This window comes from Chenopodium album, chromosome 11 (assembly GCF_948465745.1).
Source record: "Chenopodium album chromosome 11, dcCheAlbu1.1, whole genome shotgun sequence".
Classification (NCBI taxonomy): Eukaryota; Viridiplantae; Streptophyta; class Magnoliopsida; order Caryophyllales; family Amaranthaceae; genus Chenopodium; species Chenopodium album.
The window spans coordinates 47,723,199-47,747,687 of record NC_137844.1 but is presented as its reverse complement, the minus strand read 5'-3'; the positions used below and the strand labels follow the sequence as shown (position 1 = coordinate 47,747,687).

The window sequence follows — 24,489 nt, the reverse complement described above, 5'->3', positions numbered from 1 at the left end:
GAACTCCCTTACTTGTCACTGTATCATCTCTGAATGTATAGAAATATTGCTAAGCAAGCAAGAGCTTTGCTTAACTGGCATACTCAGTTTTTGTGTTGCAGGGGAAAAGGTGATTGGAAAACTAAAATTATAGATTACCCTTTCAAGTTCAAATGGGCTAGAACGATCATTTGGATTTTAATGATTTTTTATGCTAAGATTCATTAATCTTTATTTATGTATAGCATATAGTTGAAAGATGTACCCATTATCAAGTCGAACCAATACTACCTGAAACCGAGAACAACCCGACGAAAACTCGATAAACCCAATTTGTTTACAATTCATAAATGGTTAGGATCAGAGCATTTATAACCCGTAATCAATTATGACTAAATGGTTTACAACCCGTAACTGGTTATGACCGAACAATTTATAACCCGTAAGTCCATAACCCTTTATGATAGAAAATTGTGAGAGAGAAAGTATTCTGCCTAAAGCGGTACGGGTGAGTGTAAGGAATGAGATATGAAGACTTTTGGGTTTAAATTTGGCTTGGGACGATTTTGATTAGGTTATACTGATTCTGGGGAGATGAATGAGAGGCATTGGATTATAGATAGGCTTAATCGACAGTTGTGAGAGTATTTTGTTTAATTAATAAATTAATTTAATTAAAGGTTTTGGATTGTTGGGAGAAATTATCTATTAATTAATCAATATAATTAAAGGTTTGGGATTTTTGACAGGTTTAGAGATATTATAATAATCATAGATTATAATTATAACTAAGTAATTACTATTTATTAGTAACTTGCTAGTTTAAACAAAATATAAATTTAAGTATACAACTAATAAAGTGATAATTATTACTATAATGTGTTTATGACCTGAATAATTACAAGTTTACAACTCGACTCGTTCTAATTCACTACTTGATCAATGTAACTCCTACATATATATCGTGAAATAAAAAGGTAGATATAAATACAAGCAACAATATGTATAGCTAAATGAATTCTATACTCTTAAACATAGAAATAGATTATTCTCACTCACTAATCATTGCAATATTAAGCGTGATCCTTGAAATTGAATATAGTTTATAATTGTAGAGGCAATCATATATATAGGATGTGAGAGTTTAATCATAATAGCAATATATAAACTGTAATAAGAACTTTAATTATTATTAAAAAGTTTAAATATTTAAGATTATTATAGTGCAATCGTAATACAACCATATTTTTTTGATTCTTAGCAAAATATAAGTTTATACATTGAACATTCAAGTAGCTATTTCTAATAGTCAAATTAGTACACTAAACCAACCAAGATTAACTGGTTGTATACATCATAATATCATAAACTTCAGCAGATGTTTCTAAATATGGTAGCTGCATAGATTAGTTATGATAGAAAAAGAGCAGTTCCTACTTGCATAGCAAAATATTATATAGATATATTAGCAAAATATGATTTAGCATATAGTCTTTTGTAGCCACGATATCATATTACTCACTGGACTGATTTCCCAGAAGAATCTAAGTGATCAATCTCTGCTTCATGGGCTTCGGCATTTGGAATTTTTGTAACTATTCCATGATATTCATCCTCTGAGTTTTGCTGCTTTTCCATGCCCGATACTTCTGCACCTGCAACCAAAGCATTTAGTGAACGCTTCCTGCGTGTTCCTCTTGTAACACTGAATTCATTGATTTTTTTTCGCAGAATGCTCTTGCTTTATAGGTGTATATTATTTCTTTAGAGCAGCTGAAGTTTGCTTCATTTCAGAATCAGTATTCGTTGTTGTATGGTCAGGTGCCATTTCGAATATCATTGTATCATCAGTAATATTTCGGATGACATTTGTATCATCATTGCTGCTTCTAATTTTGTCCACCTCAGTGCAACTTCTCTTCTGTGGATTTCCTACAAAATGTATGAGTAACTCATTTTTAGATGGGATTGCAGTGATTTGATGGTCCTTTTGTCTGATAGGACCAAGACCGGTGTGTGCAACATATTTTGCACTTCCAATATTGCAGACATTATCAGTAATCTCAAGAGACTCCTGCACAGAAAGTGCAGAACTTACAGGAACAACTTCCTCAGCAACTGCAGCAATGTATGTATCAATAGGGTTGATTTCTGAAGAATCCATTGCATCATATGTAGATTCTTCATGTGCAGAATTGTTATGGTCATATGCCTTGGAAGAAGATGGCAAGTGAACATTAGCAATCATTTTTCCTTGATTTACAGAATCAATTTCTCCATTCATTTTACTCTCTGTACTAATTTCTATTCCTTTCAAACACCATTCAAGAACATTGTTTCTTGAAAGAGCTGTTGTTGGGCCAATCTGTACTGAGATATGGCTGGTTCGTAGCCTGTGTTCAATTGGCAAAAAGTTTTGTGTATCTCCCTGCAAATGAAAGAATCAATCAGTAAATCTGTTAGTGAAGAATTGATATGTGTATAATGGCTGGTAAATGCTTAATAATTTCTTCATGTATTTGGTTTACTCCAGTTGAAGGTCATAGAGATATGCAGGTATACACAACACTTACAGAGTTTTTTATAGCATGAATTTCATGAGCAGTCTTGCTAAATAACTTTTCTGTATTATTATTGAATGTTGTAAAGGTCATTACCCCTGTATCATCAACAGCTTCAAACTTGAAAGTAACTCTGCATGTTAAAAGTACAGAATATATGGTAGCATCAGCCTGTGCCGTGGCTATTATTAAGCCCTATATCAATTGACTATTACCTATATGAAGAAATGCTAGCTTTCTTGCAACCAGCACACGTGAACTCTGTCCCAACAGGTATATCTGTGCGTCGCCCACAGTTAGAGCACCCAATGTAGAGCTGTTCATGGGCGGGATGGCCCGCTAAGCCCGCCCAACCAGGCTCGCAAAAAGGGCGGGCTTGGACAACCTTTTTGAAAAAATTTGGATATTTGGACGGGCTAGGCCCGGCCCGTTAACATAAATGGGCGAGTATGGACAAGAAATATGTATCGCGGGCTAGCCCGCCCGGCCCGTTTATTAATATATAGTAATAATAATAATTATTATAATAATAATAATAACATTATTATTTTAATAATCTTATTTAGTTAGTTATGACATACTTTGCGTATTTTTGAAAATAAATCCAAAGAGATTATATTGAACTATAAGCTTTTATTATTTACAATTACTCATTTTAATTTTATAGTTTATCATTAACACTTATTAAATAAGTTTTATCTTACATATATTTATAACATATGTCATAGTTTCAACTTTTTTTTAATTTCTATTACCATTTGTGAACAAAAATTATAAGACAACTACACCAAAATAATTTTAGCACAAGTAAATAATAAAAAGATTAGTTAGTGTTATAAAAAGTAAAACAAAAATTAAGGCCCGTTAGCCCGTGGGCAAGCCCGGCCCGTTTAACAAGCGGGCATGGACAAAGTATCAAGCCCGCATAAAAGGGTTTGGGTTTGCTACATAAAGCCCGTTGGACAAAAACATAAGCATAGGCCCGGCCCGCTACCCGTCCAAGCCCGCAAATGATCACCTCTAACCCAATGTAAGTAATAACATTGTCAAGGTCTGGTTCAGCAATTGTTATCTGCAACCAATGGCGTTCTTCTTGTATGACGTTATGTGCCTGGAGTATGAAGAAGTACAAATATTCTAAGTTTTTTAGAATTATAGCCAAGAGAACCAATGCAACTTTAGTAATAGCATTATTATAGGGATTAAGACCTTTTTCTCTCTCAAACTCTGAATATTTGATGTTATTTCATCTGTGGTTTGAGAACGCACTTGCACTATTTTGGTCTGTCTATCTAAAAGTTGGTGAGTATGAACCTTTGCCCTGCAGAGACCATTATACATATAATCAAATTTCTAATTTAGTAATTATAGATAATATATGTTTTTAATGGCATACCATTCACGAAGGATGTCTGCTTTTTCTCCTGTCGGGTCATGAATAATTTGAGTAGACATACCAGTAGACAATGAAAAGCCTTCAATGATGGTAACAACAAATGTTAGTTATTAACTATAGCTAGAACAACAGTATTCCAAACTGCTTATTCTATTTTAAAACTGACATATACCTTTATGCAAAGAAGGTCTTAATGCTGTAAAACCAACTACAGCAAAGTTCTTAACACATACACTTAGTGCATCACAAGCAATCTCAGCTAAATCATTCTTAAGCAGTTACAGTGAGAGGTTGGGTATTCCTGACAGTGAAGCCACAAATATTAAGCACTATTAAATCATGTACTATAACCATAAAGGTTTAAAATTGAAAGGATAAATCTATAATCTTACGTGTGATCTGTTAGCACTATTTCTCTAACCCGGAATTCCCGACCTTGGCTAGTATTGATAATTCGTAATTTGTCTTCTACAAATAGAACTATACCAAGAACATCTATGAAAGGAAAAACATAATTAAAACATATTACTTTGGAATTCAGAACCAAAACATGCATCTAAATATAAACTGAGCAAAGAAATATGTATTTTTGTTTACCATATTTAGATTCTAGTATCATTACTCGAGGTATAGTATGTATAGATTGGAATATTGGACCAGCTACTGGCATCTCAGAATTTGTTGGGCAAACAACTGTTTGCCCTCCAAAGGTCATTTGATAAGGCAGCTCACCAGAGTTTGACCTCCATTGTTCTTCTATAAGCTTAATAGGTGCATTTGAAATCACATACTCACCATTGTAAACTATTGCATCATTGAAGCTTTCAACTTGATCCCCAAATAATGCTCCTTTCATTTTATTACCCTAAAATAAATATTCATGAATGCACATTACTCTATGTTCTTGTTATATCATTCATGAATTTTTGAAAGAGTATTACATAATATTAAATGCAAATGTATAGATAATAATTATTAGAAGTTTCAAAATTGAAGTACCTTATCATCAACAAGCAATAAGCCTTGGTACAGGATTCCTTTTTTAGAAGTTGGTTTTGCCCTTGATTTCTCCACAACTTTAACCTTGACACTATAAGCCTTACTATTGCTATTGAGTTCATCAAGGTAAATATACCCAGAATCCATAGTTATAAGCCTACATGAATTCAAAAAACAATATAAGCATCACATTTGTACCAATACTGCATATTTCATAAAGCTTGAGTGTTAAACTGGATGAAAAGTAATATGCAGACTGATTCAATATAATTACAGTATGATTCTAAATACGTATTAGTTATTCCTTCATTGTGTGTAAGGTTCTGTAGATCCTAATCCTATTCTAAAGTAAAAGTAGTAACTTTGAACTACGATCAGAAAGTGCATATATTCTGTTTTTGCATATAATGGACACAAGAGTTGGAATTCTATATTTTTTTTAATACAAACCATGGTATAATAAAAACTACGTGGGAGCATATGTATTGAAGCAAATAAGATCAAGATATGCAGGCATAAAGAAGTTTCAACATTAGCAATTATAATCAAATAGAAGGCACAGTTAGATTATAGATAATTCATTGAACAGTAACAAAAAAGAAAGAACAAAGGAACTACCTTTTATGATTGAGAAAAGTATGAATTGTGAGAATTTGTTCTTCTTATGGATGGAATGAATGAAGGGTGAAAGATAATATTATGTATATATATTCTGTGAATATATATAGAAACAAAAGGCCTCACATGTAAATACAACATTGACTGATTTGTGACCACAGATGTCAAGAGAGTTTTATTTCTTGAGCTTCAAGGTATAACCCATATATGGCAGTACATTATAAATCTTACTTGTACTTGCACACGATTTTACAACCATATAATTGAGTGGGACAACCTGTAAAAGCTTAAAAAAAATCTTATTTTCCTACCCTATACATATTCAGATCACATAGTCCTAAAACATAGGTTCAATATCTAATTATTATATTTTTATTGAATATTAAAATTTCTTATTTAGTATTGAGTCAATAATAGAAAATTTACAATTGTTTTCATTTCTATATATTAAGCATAAATGTATAATCTAATGCTAAAGGTTAAGATTCTTATCAATTGTAAACATTGTATGGTGGAGGAACTTTCAGGAACAGGATAATAATATGCATAAGATTCAGGCAGAAAAAATGTATGTATATTGTATAGCATCATAAATAAAAAATGAAATTTCTTTATCCACACGCATCTATCATAATGTATAGTAATATCCCCAAATGCATAGACAGTTAACATGAGTATAAATAATACAAGTCTTTACTTCTAGCAAATATGAGTGGTATAATAGGGTGTTAGCAATCTTATTTGTCATTACAGTATAAAATGAAGAAAGCAGCAATTATATATAATTCACTAAGAAAACATAATGTGCATAACATATTTTGTGTATAGTTACAGATGTTTAACAAATTCCAGCCAATCGTAACACGTCATAACAAACCACGTTCTTAGTACACGTTGAAGCAAATGGTTCTGGAGGCATGCTTGAAAACACAGTGGCATCTCCTTGTTTTTTTGCTCGTGAAAGAGCAACATATAATTGGCCATGCGAGAAACAGGGTTTTGGCAGGTATACAGACACTCGATTTAGTGTCTGTCCTTGAGCTTTATTTATTGTCATAGCAAAGCTAAGTTTCAAAGGAAATTGCTTTCGTTCAAACTGGAATGGATATCTAGCTGAAGCAGAAGGCCGCAGATTAATACGTGGTATAAACACACAGTTACCTTTATACTGTCCAACGGCAATAACACACTACACAACATTTGGAAAGAAACCCTTGCATATGAGACGTGTTCCGTTACATAAACCAGCAGATGGAAGTAAATTCAGCAACAAAATTACTGGACAATCTTTTTTAAGCACAAGTTCATGAGGGCTTAATCCACCTGGACAAAGTTTATTCAAGAAATCTGTTGGATACACATCACACGTGTCATTTAACATTGTATCAAAACTTTTGTACACTACTGGATCCCCAGGAAATTGATTGATAAGTGTACTATTGATAGTATCAACACTATCATTCAGAGGAGTTAGTATAGCTCTTTCTGTAAATAAATTGCTGGTGAAGTCTCCTCTATAGAATTATGGGAAAACTGCCTGTGTTACCTCTGACACTAGGTTGTCATTGGCTGAAAAAGGCTTGGATATATTTCCAGGTAATTCTACATATGTATTTTCAGATTGTTGTAACTCACCATTTCCTAGTGCAAGTAGAAATGAACAAAACTCTGGATCTTCCTTGGCCCTTTGATTTTCAGTTAATCTGAATTTTATAAGCTGAGGCCACACATATGACGTTACTATGCTAGCTTGTACAACTTCTCTTTGAGTTTTTAGAGGTACAACTGGTAATACTTGCCGGAAATCACCTCCAAGAACAACCAATTTCCCACCAAACAATTTCTGATTCCCACATATATCCTGCAATAAGAGATCTAAAGACTCCAAGTTGCTCTTATTAGCCATTGAAGCTTCATCCCAAATGATTAATGTGGTTTCTTTTAAAAGAGCAGCTAAACTGCCTTGTTTTGGAACATCACATACCAATGAGTTCTCAACATCAATTGGTATCTTAAATCTTGAATGAGCAGTTCTGCTAGAGAGGATATTAGCTGCTGCAATACCTGATGTAGCTGTTGGCAAGACAATTTTATTCATCAACCTAATCTCTGCATACAGAGCATTGTACAAGAAAGTTTTCCCTGTACCACCAGGGCCATCTATAAAAAAAGCACCAGATTTTCCTGACCGCACATGCTCCATTGTAAAAAGCACTGAATTGTGCAGCATTGAGATTATCTATACAATCAATACATGATTGTGGAATAGGTGCATCCAAAGCATCAATTATATCTTTAGTTCGCTAAAAGTCATCTTCTTCACCAGAATATAGTTCACTCAATCCTACACTCTTCAATGATTTTCCCATGGCTTCTAAATATTGTGCAATGGATCGTATAGTGAGCTTCTTGACTTTATCAGTATGTCCTGGATACTGATACTGGAAATCTTCTGACAAATCTACCAAAAATTTGCTCCATAAGGCATAAGGGTCCTTTGGTTGATAGAATATGAGAATTGTAGCGAATAAACGGCGCAAAGCAACAGGTAATTGACTTTCCCGTGCCTCTGACATACACAAATCACCTATGTCTTCATCTTCAAGCAATCCTAATTTCAGAGCAGCTTCTTGGAATGTTGCATATACATGTCCATGCACAGTTCGAAGGTCTTCAAAACACGTTGGACTCCGAACATTAATCAAAAGTAATCGGAGAAAAAAACGTTCTCCTTCAGCTGGATAAACAAATGCTAATCTACCAACAACTATCCTTTTTGTCTGTCGTTCCACCCATTCCTTTTTAGATGCATGCCATCGATACCGTTCACAAAATTCTCCATACAAATAACCTGTTCCACCTGTATGAATCACACACTCCAAAGAATTTAGCAAGCAGGTTTGTGAATTCCATCTGTAGCCTGGAAATTGGAGTTCCATAAATTATACTTTGTAGCATTATTTGCACCATAACAGGTTGCAGAATTGGACCCATCTGGTTTCAATTCATAAAAAAACTAGACCATTTTCAGTATATGAAATAGCAATAGAAGACATTGAACCTAAACCACAAACCGACCACAAGAAATCTGAATAAACTATAGCAAACACCAAAAATTTTGCTGCAAATTTCAACAGCGGAAATCAGAAATCTATATACTTTTACTAAATGTCTTAAAGTTCATCCTATCTCTTTATCCCTCATCGTTGTTGTGTACCAACTCTCTTATATATCTCTCTATGCCTATCTCATTTCCCTTTCTGTCCCTCCCTTGCTTTCTCCCACCTTATTGTTCATTCTTCCTCCCTCTCATTCACTATTCTTATATAGATTTGAGCAGTTTAGTAAACCTTTTCCTAAGCTAATTTCCCCCCACCATTTATTACCCTTTTTAATAAGATGAATTCTTAAGTGGTCTTTATTTCTACATTAATAATGTTTTCTTAGAAAGGTTCATTACTTATACCACTATTTTACTTTTAAAACGTAAATTCATCTAATGCAAAAGGTTGTAGTGCAGTCAGAACTTAGGGCAGTACTAATACAAAGAAGGCTTGTAAATCTAAGATAAGCCAGAAAAAGTGGCTGTTATTTCAGGCTAGAAGGAATATGACAGGTTCCAAATTGCACTCTTGGTATCATAGGTTCAAGATCCCATGTTAAATAATTGTGTACGAAGTTCTAACTACAAAACATCATTATAAGAGCTATACTAATAATCACAAACAATTTAAACAACCTAATGATTACCATTTCTATTTCATACGCCTAAGGTTCTGATCAACTGAAAGCTGACATGTTCATCAGAATTAAATTCCCTGTACTGGACATTATTCAACTATATGAAAATGATAAGCATAGTGCCGATGGATAGAGTTCTGGTTAAGATATCATGGCTACATAAATTCATAATGACATAAATTTCTATTCAAATAATGAATAATAATGGTGAAATAGATATGAAGCCAGAGAAAGATTTAGCTAAACCAGAACTTCTAAAAACTATTTATGATATACAAGAACAAACGTAACAGACAAAACAATTTAGTTATTAGTGTCTATAACTAAAACATGGAGAGTATAAGTAATACCTGTAACAGCAGCATTAGCTGCAAAGAATTCAGTTAATGGAGTTCTACTCCGTTTATCATCTGAAACAACAAATTTGAGCCGTTCATGAGGTCTAAGTAGAATGCTCTACATGTTCGGCAAATGTACTGGAAGTAGGAACACTGATGGATACATTTCAAACAAATCAAAATCGAAAATCCGCCAAGCAGCTTCACATGGAGATACCCATCTCCCAGATTGATATTCTTCAATTTCATCCACCATCTTATCTTTTTGAGGCATAATAGTATATTGAATGCGATCATGACCCTTATATACATATTTGTATAAATATTTTACTGCTTTGATAGTTGAACACACCTCAACATTAATATGACAATCAAACAATAGTGAAAGATATGGGTTATATGGAATTACCCAACGATTATCAAGCTGAGCACCCCGTATTTTAACACTTTCACCTATATTCCTCCTTCTATATAGAGGATAACCATCTTTATTAACACTGGTCTCATCACAAAACTATCTAAGATAACTATACTTGCAAGACACTCGCATCCCAGATCTTCTCATGCATGAACATTTAGGATCTAAACTTCCACAAGGACCATGCATCATATGCCTAAGTACGATCTTTCGTAAAACAGGAGAAGTGACAGGAGGAATTTCTGCACATACAAACTTATCATAATCTTCAACACATTTCATCTTGAATTCTGGTTTCAAAACTATTAAGAAGTGAGCATGTGGAAGACCACGTTTCTGAAATTCAACTACATATTTCATAGCAGCAACCTCACCGAAACATTTTTATTCCTTGATCTGTTTCTTTAAAGCAACTAATTTAGCATGGAAAATCCGCGCCACTAAATCAGGACGATCTTGTGCTTGTTCCCGACCACACAATTCATTTTTGATCTCTGGCCAATTAGCATTACATGTCATTGTTACAAAAAGATCTGGCTTTCCAAACTTTTGGACCAAAGCCATGGCATTGTAATATCGTCTCTTCATATCTCGTGGCCCACCAATATACGTAGGAGGTAAGATTACTCTGCGACCAACATTTGCTGCTATAGTTTCACCACAATCCAGAGAATCAAGCACACCTTGGTATAAATCAGCTCTTATACTATCCTGGTTGTTGCGGAAGAAGTCAAGTCGGGTATTTTCTATTTTAACATACATATCAACAATATATTGTTGAAAACACCTCCCGGCCCGAAGAAGCAAATTATTTGGCCTAATCTGTAACTTATAGGCATAATACTCTCTTGCTGACACATATTTATCCGCCTTTGTATTTTTCCTTGCAGAGCCTACATTATAGAAGTAAAAGAACTCAAATATAGCTCAATACTCTGACAATATAATCAATAAACTATATACATATAAAATCAATAAACTTACGAGATCCTTCCTCTGCAAGTAGCTCCTCTGTAGTGTGAACAGCACAAGACATCACTGGATCCACTTCCATGGCTACTTGTTGACTCCCACCCCATGTTTTTTTCTTATGTCCTTGAGTCCATCCACACTCGCCTCTTGGAAATAGAAGTGGATATTGCAACGGATCGTAGCACCCATAATAATGTTGAATTTGATGTGGCTCAGAGGACTTTCCTCGAATAATAACATGAGGACTATTGCTCTGGCTAGAAGATGCACTGTCTGGCCAAATACCAGCAACTTCATCAGTAGATGGAGCATTATATACTCGTTGATCTGGTATTGTATTTTTGTTCAGCACTATAGTTGTGGTTTCATCAATAGAGATCTCTCGTAAAGATCTAAAAAACCTTGCATATGGATTATCTCTACTAACATTCATCAATATAACAACAATATCCTCCCTTACTTCTGGGAAACTCTCTGTACGTTTAGTAGATTCTTGCAATCCATCATAAAAATACAGCTGCAAATATCTTACATTCCCATTGTCTGGAATTAAATCTGGGACATTATGATACATCTGTCCATGCACCTTAAATACAAAAATTCCCTTATAACTCCCAACATCAAACTTACCACCTAATGAACTAAAGGCAAATAAGTTATTGTATAATCGAGCATATTTCTTAAAATGCATAGCATCTTCATCGTCACTTGTAAAAAGTCTTTGTAGTTCAACAGGGTATTCATTTATGGCTAATTCAATTTCACCATTACCACAACAAAAGTGTAAGCCCTCAAATGCAAATTTCTTTGCATTGCATTTTTCACAATAATATGGAGTGGGCAGCTGAATAGGACAACCAGGCAATTTCAAACCAATAGTTGCTGCTGGTACAGCTGCATCAAACATTATCTCTTAAGTTTTTTGTAAATTTATGCTTGTATTTGTAATGCCATGACATAATGAAGAATTATATTTATGTAAATTAGTAAAGGTAAATCAATTAATACCTATATTGCTTTTAGTCTGACCGGTCCGTCGTTCCTTAGGTATTATAGATCTATTTTTAAAGGAGATAATATGTAAATATATATATATGTATATATACAGATATATAACTGATAGATATACATATACACATAGTTTGTCTAGAATGATTAGTGACAAGATTACCTCACAGGTTCTGAGTCACACATTGCGTCAATTGTTCTCCTAAGTGTACTCTTCCGTTCTCTTATGTTGCTTTTGATTTGATGGGTTCGTTGTTCCTCAGGCATTATGGGTCTGTTTCTAGAGATGACAATATGTAAATATACATATGTATATAACTGACAGATATACATTTATACACATTTAGGCTGAGCAAGCTTAATGTCAAGATTACCTCAAAGATTCTGAGTTAGATACTGATTCAACTGTTCTCCTCCGCGTGCTCGTCTGTTCCATAGATATTCTGGGTCTGTTTCCAAAGAAGTTAATATATAAATATAACCGACAGATACACATATACACACATTTAAGCTAAACATGTTTCACAATAAGATTACATCATAGGTTGTAAGTCAGACATTGCTTCAATCACTCTCCTGCGTCTGCTCTTTCGTTCTCCATGCTGTGACATTACAGCTGGATTAGGTAACAAAGGCAATTCAAGAGATGCCTCTGATCTTTCTGCAGCAAGAAAACTTAATATATTAAGCACTACCCTATTACCAATAGTCACTATGTATTCCTACATATCAAATACTGAACATCAAACACACCATTACCAATATTGTTCAGAGATTGATGCTCCAATTGACTATGCATCCTAGTCCTACACTTATAATCCACATTTCATAAGGAATCTACAATCATTATACAAGGACCTCTACACTTCCACAAATAAAGTACAATACACCTATACAGACCTTGAAGCACTCCTCCTTCTGACTGGTACTTCCATCTTAATTTCAGGTGGTGCTGTAACTACATCATACATATAAGTTCAATAGCATGTCACATTCAAAGTCTGCAATTATTTGATCACTACCTATTTCAGAATTAATTAATAGAGCTTAATACTACCAGTGTTATTAGCCAGGCGTTCAGCACGCAATTGTCTAGGCATTCCAGCATTCCTATCGCTTCCACTTTTGTCCACAATCATAAATAGCAATATTTCTCATCACTTCATACATACACAATAGTGACCACAATAATAATAAATGATATCAAAACTGAACAGCAAATATAACCTCAGAACTGCAGATTGAGACATAGCCTCTATTCCACGTCTGCGCCTACTTGTACTTGGTAATGATCTTGACATCTTGTTCAAATCAAGTACTATCAAATCAAACAATATCATAGAATACTAAAAGATTAATTCACCAGTTGTGCCATCGTGAATCACACAACCGAATTATAGCACAAACAGCATAGTATATCCAAACTATAATGAGCAAACATACACTTAAAGCAAAAGACTTATAATCAAAAAAGGGATTATAATGAGAATAACAAAGCCAACATCCATAGATAATAGCAAAACGACAATATTTATATTACATAACAAAAGTATGATCACTACATCCAATTACATCAAGTAACAAACACCTAATTAACAGTACAAGCACTGCTTCAAATCGTTTGCATCCTACAGATTACACTAATTCTAATGCATACATAACCACTTAATCTTTAAGTGTTGTTTACAGGCAGAAAAGCCTACAACTATGCAAATCTAACTCGTTTTGCAGTGACAGCTGGAGTGCTTGTGCCAACATCAGGAGTGCATGGTGTCCCAATTGGTCGCTTAGACACTAAATTAGAAGGAGTACTTGGAGCAGGAACAATAACATCATCTTGACTACCCTCCCTAGGCGGCGTTGCTGGACCCTCTGCAATTAAAAAAGGCATAAGCCTAGCATTATCCTTTTATCCTTTATGTCGTTCTTCTAATGCTAAACAACTTTCCCTCTCTAGAGAGCACAGGACACCCTTTAAATTTGCAGCCCCATAATTTGCATCCACTACATCTAGATTATATTGGCGTATGAGATAATATATAGCTCTCTTTGCAACCATCTGTTTGGACTTATTACTATTTGGACACAATTCACTAAAAAAACATTCCATTTCATTCCTAGTATGAGTGCATGTCACTATAAGCCAAGACAAATACCCCTGGCCAGCAGAATACACTGTTTCTATACCTGTGACCAGCACTCCAGTCTTCCTAATAACCCTAGGCAAGAATCCCACATAGTCAAGCGCAACATGTACCACTGTACCAACGAACTTGTTACCACAACACTTCCTCTTATCACCAGACTCCATAGAGTTCCGTTTCAACCTATACAACTTCTCACATTTTTCATACATACGCATCCTATCCATAGTAAAATCACCAACACAAACACCATACTTCTTAATTAAAAAATTGATTGCTCTCTGGGCTGCAGTTTCCTTAGATTTATCAATAGTGGCCGCCTCCCCACTATTAAACCAATATATACCACGTTCACCCTCTGTCCTTATATAAACACATGTCTTACACTTAACAGCATCATCCACAGAATAAGTAGGTTTAGGGAAATCAAGACAGTCAGTGATCTGAATCAACAACGAGCAAAAAGGAATACATATTTTTTCAACAAAAGACGATGCCATAACGTGAAATGGTGACATTACTATATTTCAGAAAAGCTTATGACACAAAACCAATAGGAACGATACATATATCCAATATTTTCCCATATAAACTCCTACCATTCGTTTCAAATCAGTATGCAGATTAATAGATAATAAAACTTAAAGAGAATAATTAAAACAAAAGCTGGACAAAATTAAGAACTATTAAAGTCTTAGGAATCGAGTAATTGAAATGCTTTTAAAATTAGTAACCGGATGCATAAAAAGTTCGGTAGGTGGGATGCTAAGAATGGGAAGAACCTCAGCCTACACAAAAACAATCAGCTAATTAGCCACTAAAGATATATACTGTAGCTATGTGCTAACACCTAAACTTCCAGTGATATAAACCATATGAATATATGCAATGTATTCCCAAAAGGACACCTACTTTAATTTTACCTATATATACACATAAGGTCACCTCATAAATGCCATATGATACCTAAATAAAATTAGGCTAACAGATATCCTAGCATACGAAGCTTCATTCTAATTAAAGCAAACAGACCGTTATATACTCAAACAAACTAATCAATACACATGACAGACAAATGTAAAACCAACTTACACCATAAGGAGCAACCAAGTAAACAGTAAAAGAATATACTGTATGCACTATGCTTATCTTTTTCATTTAGTTGACTAATGTCCAACACCATATAAATAAGTACTACAATGCAAGGCACAATCTAACATCCATATACAGAGCTACACACACATCTTACACCAATGAGCAACATTATCCATATATAATCTAAACAAACAATACATATATACCCTTTAGACTTACCAGCTGCAATAATACAAGCAGAAAAGGCTACTTGAATATAAACTCAACCCGCACCTGGCTCTCAAAATCTCTAGACCTGCAGGCCACTTTAAACAATCAATTTACTCCATTACAAACCTAAAATTAATTAGAACCAACTTTCAACATTAAATACTTTCTAATATTTAACACAGAAGGGCACTGAACTTACCAAAGAAATCACAAGAGGCTTCACTACTTGACAAAACTAAGCACTCATATTCTCTGCATACATATATATAGAGAAAGAGATATGAGAAGACCCAGTTATTTTTTTTCCCTAATGTTCCATTATATAGTAGTACTATTTTTAGATAAAAAAAGTAAACAAAAAAGTACACTATCACAATTCACATCACTCTACACCTTACACCGCAAGTAATCCCAAGTACAACCCCTTTTTTTCCATTTAAACTTCTTTAAAATTGCCAAGCTGGCCACAACATTTAATTACCTAGAAATATTAAAAAATCCATGACCACCAACTATTCAGTAGCAATCATAAATAAAGCATAATAAAATTAAACAAATAAATGAATTTAAAGATCTCAAATATCAATTCCAAAAACCAAAAGAACAACATTACTTTCCAATTTAATACTACTCCATTAATTACCACACAACATCTTTGTTCCTAAACTTATTAAAACCCAAGAACAATAACCACCAATATAATATATGATTATAATAATATCTCTAGACCTCTCAAAAATCCAGCACCTTTAATTACATTGTTTAATTAATAGATAATTTCTCCCAACAATCCAAACCCAAAACCCTTAATTAAATTAATTTATTAATTAATTAATGAGTACTGAATAGTTAATAAATTAATGATAATGATTTATCCCAAATTCCAGCACAAGTAACAAAATTAATTAGTTAACTCAAGAAAAATTCTCCAAAAAGAGCAACACATTTAATAAAACTGAGAAATTAATTAACAATTAATGATTAATTAAGTAATGAATCGTCCCAAAGAATACAGCACCTGTTATGACATTGATGATTAATTAATCAATAATTAATTATAATATACTTGCATGCAAAATTCGAATTCAATTGTTAAGTATGGAATTTAATTGTCTGTAATTAAACCGAATTCAGTATATTATCAATTAGCAATATATATACTTGTATATATCCCTTATACTATCTACATTAAATCAAACCCATACATATAACTAACCTCATGTTTCACTCCGTAGATCGACCTTCACAAACTAGAGACCAATAATTTTTATCTAATAAAAAAAATGAACAACAAGGAAGAACAATTGGGCGAGGAAAGAACAATTGGGCGAGGATATATCTCTGTATACACAAAGAAGATTGAATTTAAGTAGTCCAAAACAAACAAACCCATAGTAACAGCCCACAAAAAAAAAGCAAATAGAATTAAAGCCCAAAAAATAAAAGCCAACTAAGGACAGAAGAGGAATTCCGCTATTCATTTTCAACAGTGTTTGAGAGTTACTGTTTATAAGCACAATAAAAGGCGTGGTACTGTTTATAAGCATAGTAGCAATTGTTCTCATCTTTTATAAAAGGGTTTTAGATATCATTTTTTTTTATTATATATCATCTAATATATCTCTCAGTTCCCAAAACAATATTAAACTACTTTCACTTCATTTTTCTACTACTCCGTAGTTAGAGCTGGGCATGGGCCGGGTCAGCACGCGGGCGGCCCGGGCACGGCCCGAGGATGGCCCGGCACGACGGCACGCCCCTCGTGCCTCGTGCGGGCTGCGTTAAAAAAAAAACAAAAAATGGCACGGCCCGGCACGAGCCCGTGAAATGGCCCGCCGGCACGGCCCGCAGCACGGCCCGTGGGTAACGGCTAGTTGGCAGCAGCTTTATTTCCCTCCAACGGCTATAAACGGCTCTATTTTCACCTATAAATACCACCCTCAACTTCCAATTCTTTCCACAACTCATCTTCTCATCTCATTCTTTTACTCTCTTATTCTCATATATTATAATTTATAAATTATAATCTCTTAATATTTCTTAATCTCTTATTCTCTTATACTAAATTACTAATTAAGTAATAATTAAGAAAAAAAATTGGGTTTCGGTTTAGTGGAAAGCTTTGAAGCACGGTTGTAAGATCTTTCTTATCTTTATCTTGTTATTATTAATATTATTTTAATTGTTGTTTACTTGTTAATTTGTTATTAATATTGTTATTAATTTGTTAGTATTACTAGTTATACTTATACTTGTTAATTGTTATAATTTGTTATAATTTGTTACTTTGTAAGTGTTATAAACTTATAATTGTTAATTTGTTATAATTGTTAATATTGTTGTTAATTATTATTTATTAGTTAATAATCTTAATTAATCATGACATCAAACCCGAACCAATCCTCCTCTAAAAAAGCCAAATCTAAACGATCATTGGAAGGCTCTTCTATGCCCCTCCCTACAATGCAAATCCCTACTATGCAAATCCCTACAATGGCCAATCCCACCCACCCCGGGTTTTCTACCGGTTTTCCCACCGGATTAGATCAACAAGGGGCATTCCAACCATGGCAAAGGACCCAATCTCCACCTTATTATGCCTCCGCACATGATATGCCTTTTGAATTTAACTATCAAACAACTCAAGCAAGCAACACACAACCTGCCGGCTCTAGTGACCCATCCGTCCAAAATACTATTCCCCCATCTGATAACCCATTCATTGAATGGTACACCGAAGAAGAAATGACCCTTTTGAAAAACCGAAAGAGTAAATGTTGGCAATATTTCTTGTTAAGTAAAGATGGTGAAAAAGCCAAGTGTAAAACTTGTGGTAATGTTTATTCGGCTCCGGCCAAAGGCGGTACGGGGCACCTAAACCGACACAGTGAAAAATGTGGTGCCCCTAGTACTGACCCAACTCAACCAAAAATTTCTCAATTCCATCCTTATGGCTTCACTTACAATTATGAGAGGGATAGGGATGAACTTGGGAGAATGATAGTCCGTTGCCTCCGAACGAGCTTTTAGTGCTTCGGGAAGGGTTCTAGACGATAGAAGAACAAGTTTGTTGCCCGAAACACTAGAAATGTGTGTTTGCTTGAAGGATTGGATGGATGCCCAAGAACGCATCCAAGATCGTACTTTTACGGCCAACGACAACATCGATGGTTCCGATCGTTCTGGTTCAACTAGCTCCTCCGCATTAGCTAGTGAACATGAAGCCGAAGATGAAGACGAAGAAGATAATGAAGACCTTGATTGAAGATTACCAACAACTCGAGAATTAATATTAATTAGCGAAAATTCTAGTATTTCCTATGTACTCTATTAATTAGTGAAAATGTTAGTATTTCCTATGTTGGCTATGTACTCTATTAACATTAGCCGTATAATAAAATAACAAAATAAGTTATTCATCAATTATTGTTAGTTGTACACTTGTACTTCATATTATCTTTTACTTAATAAATTTTTATGAATGAATTTTTTCAACTTTTAATTTTATGGAATATGTTATATTGTTATTTAATTTTTGTCTAATACTTATATAGTTATATGAATAATATGATATATAGTAAATTATGAATGAACAATAAATATTAATATAATTTAAACAATATTTAATATAACTTAACTCCATAAAAAATTTAATAATTATTAAATTCAAATATTAAATTGTATAATTATTCAATTCAATTTTTTCTTTCATAAAAAAAATTCAAGTTTTTTTAAAGTTTTTTTTAATTGTTTTTTTTAAAAAAGAAAAAGAAAAAAGGGTAAGCCGTGGGCCGGCACGGTGGCCGGCACGACGGGCGGCCCGGCACGGCACGACCGCCGGCACGGCACGGCACGGCCCGCCTCCACCGTGGGCCGGCACGGCCCGGCACGACACTGTTCATGGCCCGCCTAGGCACGGCCCACGGTAGGCCCGGCACGGCCCATGCCCACCGCTATCCGTAGTAAGTACATAGTATTAAACTATTAATTAATCATCTGCCTAGAAAACATGGAGCTTTTGATAATCACGGAATATTTGATGTTGTAATTTTTTATCATAGATATTACAGATTACAACAATAAAATTTTACGCCCTTCATTCGTTATATTCACCTTACTCAACTCATGTGATGTGAAATCTACCACTCTTGTACTCGATCTTAATACGTGTACCTTTAATATATTTTACTACTAATATTACAAAAGGCATGGGTTTTTCCGTTGCTTCACCACGCAATTGTGACATCTCCTTCATGTCTCCAATCAAAAATCAGTATGAGTTTCCAAAAAGACCTTTCTTTCGAAACGATTTCTCTAAGCTTTTGGGTGTAACCCAAACAATATTTAAAACTACCTCCGTTACATATTAGTTGCAACTTTTATCAAAATGGGATGCAACACACTAGTTGCAACTTTCCATTTTTTTCCTATTTTAGTAAGTTTTTTCAAATGAAAGTTACAAAAATACCCTTGATAAAAAACTCATAAACACTACTCCCTCCATTTCATAATGTTAGTCCCATTTAGAATCTTTTAACTCTTAAAAATTAGAAGAAATATTCTAAATTTCTCTCTATATACAATAACAAACATAGTCCTATGAGATATAGTTTTATTTGTCTTGATGAGTACTTTATTAATATCTAATTTTTATAATTTTTTCTTGTGTGAGATTAAAGATATTTGCAATCAAAAATTTGCATCGATATACGTAAATGAGACTAACATTATGAAACGGAGGGAGTATTAACTACCTAAATTAGATTTCATTAAACTCCTAATCTAACTTATAACATAAATTAAAACAATTCCATTCCAAAGATTCATTCAAGATTTCAAGTGGGTAACTCCCACAAAATTGTCAGAATACCCAACACCCCATTCTCAACGTCGCTAACGCCGCCGCATCTAACCACCACCATCAACGTCGCCTCTGCATCTACCACCACCGTCAACGTCATCGCTGCTCATCACCATATTCAAAGTCGCCCCTTACTGTTCCTTTCTCTCTCTTCTTTTTTTTTTTTAATTGTTTAGATCTAATGGTTTGAGGGGTGAATGGGCTAGTTTGGAGTGGTTTCGGTGTGGTTCAAGGTGGGTAAGGGTAGTTTTGGTTGGTTTAGGGTGAGTGAGGGTGATTTTGGGGTTGAATGAGGGTGGCTGTTTTGGATTGGTTTATGGCGAGTGTTGGTGGTTTTGGGGTGGTTCGGCTGAGAGGAGTTAGTTTTGGTGTGGTTAGAATTGAGAAGGGGTGGTTTTGGTGTCATTTGGGTTGAGAGGTGGTGATCTTAGGGCTTTTTGGGCTGCGGGGGTGGTTTTTAGGGTTGTTTAGGCTGCGGTGGTGGTTTCGATGTCGTCGTTTGGGTTGATTGTGGGTGATTTTGGGTTGGTTTTGAGGTTGTTCGGGCTGCGGTGGTGGTTTAAGGGTTGTTCGAGGTGCTTGTGGCTGCTACTGGAAGACGGTGGTGGGGTGAATGCTACTGGCCGACGGTGGTGGAGTGGGTGTTGTTGATGGTGGTGGGTAATATATTAATTACCTTCACTTTCTCTCTCTTACCTTGCTTAATTAATTATTCTTTTATTCACTAATCCATTATTATTAAATTTTGTCTTAGAATCCATGTCAAGGTGAAAGTTGCAACTAATATGTAACGGAGGTAGTATTTTCCATAACCAGTTCAAAATCAAAAAGAACAACAAAACACCAAGCGCATTCACAACTACACTTGGACTAGAGCTGTCAAAAGTTGACCCGACCCGAACCCGATTATTAATCGACCCATCTGAACCCAAAAAAATAATGACCCAAACCCGACCTAACCCGACCTGAAACCAACCCTAGACCCGAGTTGACCCGAGTATGTGAGACCCGAACCCAAACATGAACTGACCTGGAGATGACCCGACCCGAATGTAACCAGTAAATTATTGACCTGAACCGAACCCGACTTGAACCGAAATTGACCCAAATCCGTTTTAACCCGTCAAAACCCGAATTTAACCCGACTTGTTGCTAACCCGACCTGAATTCAACCCAACCCATTCCTAACCCGACCTGTTACAAACTTGACCTGAAATCAACCCGACTTATTATTGACCCGACCCAACCCAAATTCAACCCGACTTATTATTGAACCGACCCGAATTTTATCCGACCTATTACTAACCCGACCCAAAAATTCAGCCCGATCTGTTACTAACTCGACTCGAAATCAACACGACTTGTTATTGACCTAACCTAAATTCAACCCAAATTGTTCCTGACCCGATTTCAAATCATCTTAAATTCAATTTCGACCACCTTATTATTGTTGATCAAAGCATTTTGTCTAGGGAGACTAAGTCGGTCCAGGCCAGCAAAAGAAAGGAGCATCATCTCAAAATTTAAGAGTTAAATATAGTATATACTAGGTAAGAACACGTGCGATGCACGGTTTATATAAAACCTAATTTTAATTTGTACATTTTAAAAATAAATCGCTATTATACATGAATATAAATAAGAATTACGTATATTTTGTAATTTTAAAATTTTGTATTTTCATCAAAATTATGATATAGTATCTATTCAAGTTGTCTAATTCATAGTTCAATGTATGATGTCATTTATTAGTGTGCTATTTAAAATTGTTTCAATTTCCTATGATAAATTGATAAGTTTTAGTTGTAATGTAGAAGCTTCCAATATTTAAAATTCAAAAATGTTAAATATGATAGCTCTACACACACACACACACACACACACACACACACACACACACACACACACACACACACAAAGATAACATCATTATTGCATTTAGCGCGGGAAATTTTTTATTGAGAAAGTGACACGTGGTCAATGGTGATGCCAACAACTTCTGTTTTAGTAATAGTTAAATAGATTTGTTGTATGATCAAAGGAGATAATTATATTCCTAAATTATAGACTATATACCCTAGTATGTTGCCATATATATTATAGTCAAAAGAAATAATTAGCTTGATAAAAATGATAATTATCTATTTATAGTTAGTTGAACCCGAATATGACCTGACTTGGAAATGACCCGACCTGATTGTAACCCGCAAATTATTGACTTGAACATAACCTGACTTGGAAATGACCCACCCTGATTATAACCCGTAAATTATTGACTTGAATCGAACCCGACTTGAACCCAAGAATGACCCGACTTGAATATGACCCGACCTGATTATAACCCGCAAATTATTGACTTGAACCAAACCCAACTCAAACCCGAGACTGACCCAACCTGATTCTAACCCTCAAATTATTGACTTTAACCGAACCCGACTCGAACCCGAGGATTACCCTAACCCGTGAAAACCCGAATTAAACTCGACCTATTGTTCACCCGACCCAAATGTAACCCGACCTGTTATTAACCCAACCTAAACCCGACCCAAACCCGATAAGATGTATGACTCGACGTGATCCGACTCAAGCATGACCCAACCCGAACCCGACCCGACCCGACCCGAGTTGACCTGACCCACTCTTACCCGATCCAAACCCGACCCGTTTGTCCGAATTGACAGCTCTTCTTGGACTACTCTCATGAATAATCATCATCTTAATTATTCGATTTTTAATTTCGATGTGTCGACTATAGAAATGGTACGTACCTTATATAATCTTTGTGATGAAGCTAACCCCTCGAGGTGCACGAGATATTGTAATACTCCGTAATAAAGTTTGATTGATTTGTTTAATGTTATGCACTGATCTGCCATTACTTCTACCAGAAAGTCGATCGATCACATTATTACTCCAATTGTGGCAAGTTTGAACTATTCTGTACCTTTTTTTTAGTATTATTTTTTTTATCTGATATAAGCTAAGGCCTAAGAGGTACATGCAATGCGTGTACAATATAAATTTTTTATACTATATGCGTGTGTCTCTTAGCTTGTGCAGTATAAAGTGAGAGTAGAAAAATTATTTATATATACCGTTCCATGAAAAACCATTTTCGCCCATATTTTCCTTTATCATTTATGACAGGTTGAATATCATACGATTTGATATTCAGACATTTGAAACGAGGTTCAAATAATGGAATAGAGAAGATGAATTTGATATTCTGCATATAGGAATGAGGTTTATCCTAAAAAATGATCCTAATCATAATCACAAAATCTAATATCATGCTATTAGAATCACGTTTTTTCTTTTTTTTTTAATTATCAAACAAACCATAGAATCTGTGAATCAATGACATATACTTCGTAAAATTTATTTTTTACATACACTAAAAGTTAAAAAAAAATTTACCTTTTTGAAGATAATGTCACTCGAAAATTAAACAAATGTTCATATGCTTTTGTATTTTTTGTTGAATCTGATGTCTACCAATCAAACAATCAGCAATTCCTGCAAATTCTACTAATACCATCATAATCGAAATAATGGAAACAATTAAATTAACTCGAAATAGATGAATACTTGAAATAAAAGATGGTTTCTTGAAACACGACAATTGACTTTAATGGTTTATTAATTAAACGAAATAATAAATCTTCAGGGTTAATCAAGCTTCTTGTGAAAGGTTAATGAGGCCAGTAATATAATTCTGTATAATTAAAGAGCAGTTATGGTCTTCGAGGATTGAAGCTAAGAGATTTGTTTAGAGGGAAAAAAAACTGTCAAATGCTTAATAGAGAAATGACATACAGTATAATTTTTTATTATTAGGATAAACATGCATATCTTAGCAGTTAGCAGTGGATATGCTTAATGAAGTTTTTTTTTTTTTTTTTTTTTTTTTTTTTTTTTTTTTTTGGTTTGGTGTGCTATATGATAACCGTCAATTTGTTGATCCATTAAAGTTAAATGCATGTTTAACGGGAAGAGCAATTATGCTTTTTTTTTTTTTTTTTTTTTTTTTTAACAAAAGCAGTTATGCATTTTTGACAGAGCACTATTTTGGTAAAAAAAAATAAGGGGGTTGCTAAATATCGCCCTCAAATATCTAACTAACGCCCGCAAAATAAAATAAAATTACAT

The 24,489-nt window shown here is 34.4% G+C and overlaps 2 protein-coding genes and 1 pseudogene across 9 annotated transcripts; all 3 read right to left on the bottom strand.

Moving 5' to 3' along the window:
- LOC145566722 (echinocystic acid 23-monooxygenase-like) overlaps window positions 1-23,478 on the bottom strand; it is a 41,447-nt pseudogene extending 17,969 nt beyond the window's left edge.
- On the bottom strand, window positions 1,333-3,231 carry LOC145567648 (uncharacterized). Of its 3 annotated transcripts, none has more exons than XM_081626990.1 (3): window positions 2,553-3,231; window positions 2,078-2,407; window positions 1,333-1,911 (listed from the first exon to the last, which is right to left on the bottom strand). In XM_081626990.1, the coding sequence occupies exons 1-3, from the start codon at window positions 2,631-2,633 to the stop codon at window positions 1,816-1,818; spliced, it is 507 nt and encodes a 168-aa protein (XP_081483116.1). In that variant the 5' UTR covers window positions 2,634-3,231; the 3' UTR covers window positions 1,333-1,815. The 3 variants fall into 3 exon arrangements, with proteins under 3 accessions (XP_081483116.1, XP_081483115.1, XP_081483114.1); XM_081626989.1 differs by having other exon boundaries at window positions 1,333-2,407; window positions 2,553-2,673; window positions 2,756-3,231; XM_081626988.1 differs by having other exon boundaries at window positions 1,333-2,407.
- On the bottom strand, window positions 3,374-16,946 carry LOC145567647 (uncharacterized). Of its 6 annotated transcripts, XM_081626987.1 has the most exons (17): window positions 16,696-16,946; window positions 15,679-15,731; window positions 15,489-15,564; window positions 13,258-13,348; window positions 13,088-13,152; window positions 12,931-12,988; window positions 12,790-12,836; window positions 12,568-12,691; window positions 12,405-12,479; window positions 12,194-12,310; window positions 4,936-5,092; window positions 4,534-4,801; window positions 4,329-4,431; window positions 4,109-4,237; window positions 3,937-4,015; window positions 3,750-3,861; window positions 3,374-3,651 (listed from the first exon to the last, which is right to left on the bottom strand). In XM_081626987.1, exons 4-14 carry the CDS (start codon window positions 13,329-13,331, stop codon window positions 4,207-4,209), a joined length of 1,119 nt encoding a protein of 372 aa, XP_081483113.1. In that variant the 5' UTR covers window positions 13,332-13,348; window positions 15,489-15,564; window positions 15,679-15,731; window positions 16,696-16,946; the 3' UTR covers window positions 3,374-3,651; window positions 3,750-3,861; window positions 3,937-4,015; window positions 4,109-4,206. The 6 variants fall into 6 exon arrangements, with proteins under 6 accessions (XP_081483113.1, XP_081483107.1, XP_081483110.1 ...); XM_081626981.1 differs by lacking the exons at window positions 3,374-3,651; window positions 3,750-3,861; window positions 3,937-4,015; ... (2 more) ...; window positions 4,534-4,801; window positions 4,936-5,092 and adding exons at window positions 8,282-8,413; window positions 9,645-10,943; window positions 11,035-11,916; window positions 12,031-12,080 and having other exon boundaries at window positions 16,696-16,845; XM_081626984.1 differs by lacking the exons at window positions 3,374-3,651; window positions 3,750-3,861; window positions 3,937-4,015; ... (2 more) ...; window positions 4,534-4,801; window positions 4,936-5,092 and adding exons at window positions 8,282-8,413; window positions 9,645-10,943; window positions 11,035-11,916; window positions 12,031-12,080 and having other exon boundaries at window positions 12,194-12,304; window positions 16,696-16,845.
- Window positions 23,479-24,489: the final 1,011 nt, after the last annotated feature.